Here is a 361-nt window from a genome sequence, read left to right as displayed (position 1 = left end):
CCTTCCAGGTGTCCTGGCCGTGCCGGGCGCTTACCTTCAGCTTCTCAAAGCGATCGTTGAGGGATGCCACTTGGTGGTCCCGGTGGCGCCCCACCAGTTTGCATAAGGCACAGATGAGCTGGTCGTCGGCGACACAGTACATGTTCACTTTCTCGTTCTCGTGCTCCAGGCACGTCAGTCCGCGGAAGTGCGCGTCAGGCACGGGCTCCACCAGCCGGTGGCTAGTGAAGGGCTTCTTGTTGGGGTGGGTGGCGCGCAGGCAGCGGTCGCAGTAGGACACCTCGCAGGTGATGCAGGTCTTCACGGCGTCCCGCGGCGGGGCCTGCTCGCAGAACTGGCCGGGGGTTCCCTCTCCGCCCCC

At 65.4% G+C, this 361-nt stretch overlaps 1 protein-coding gene across 1 annotated transcript in view; it reads right to left on the bottom strand.

Annotated features, from left to right (window-relative positions):
• Positions 1-34: 34 nt before the first annotated feature.
• LOC104461569 (probable E3 ubiquitin-protein ligase MID2) overlaps positions 35-361 on the bottom strand; it is a gene marked incomplete at its 3' end in the record, with an annotated part of 660 nt that continues 333 nt past the window's right edge. Inside the window, exon 2 of the mRNA XM_010073204.1 lies at positions 35-349. Coding sequence (XP_010071506.1) covers positions 35-349 — 315 coding nt within the window. The remainder of the gene's footprint in view (positions 350-361) is intronic.

Source organism: Pterocles gutturalis, unplaced genomic scaffold (assembly GCF_000699245.1).
Source record: "Pterocles gutturalis isolate BGI_N339 unplaced genomic scaffold, ASM69924v1 scaffold7107, whole genome shotgun sequence".
Classification (NCBI taxonomy): Eukaryota; Metazoa; Chordata; class Aves; order Pterocliformes; family Pteroclidae; genus Pterocles; species Pterocles gutturalis.
Note: the sequence above shows the minus strand (reverse complement) of the source record. Positions and strands in the feature narration are given on the sequence as shown.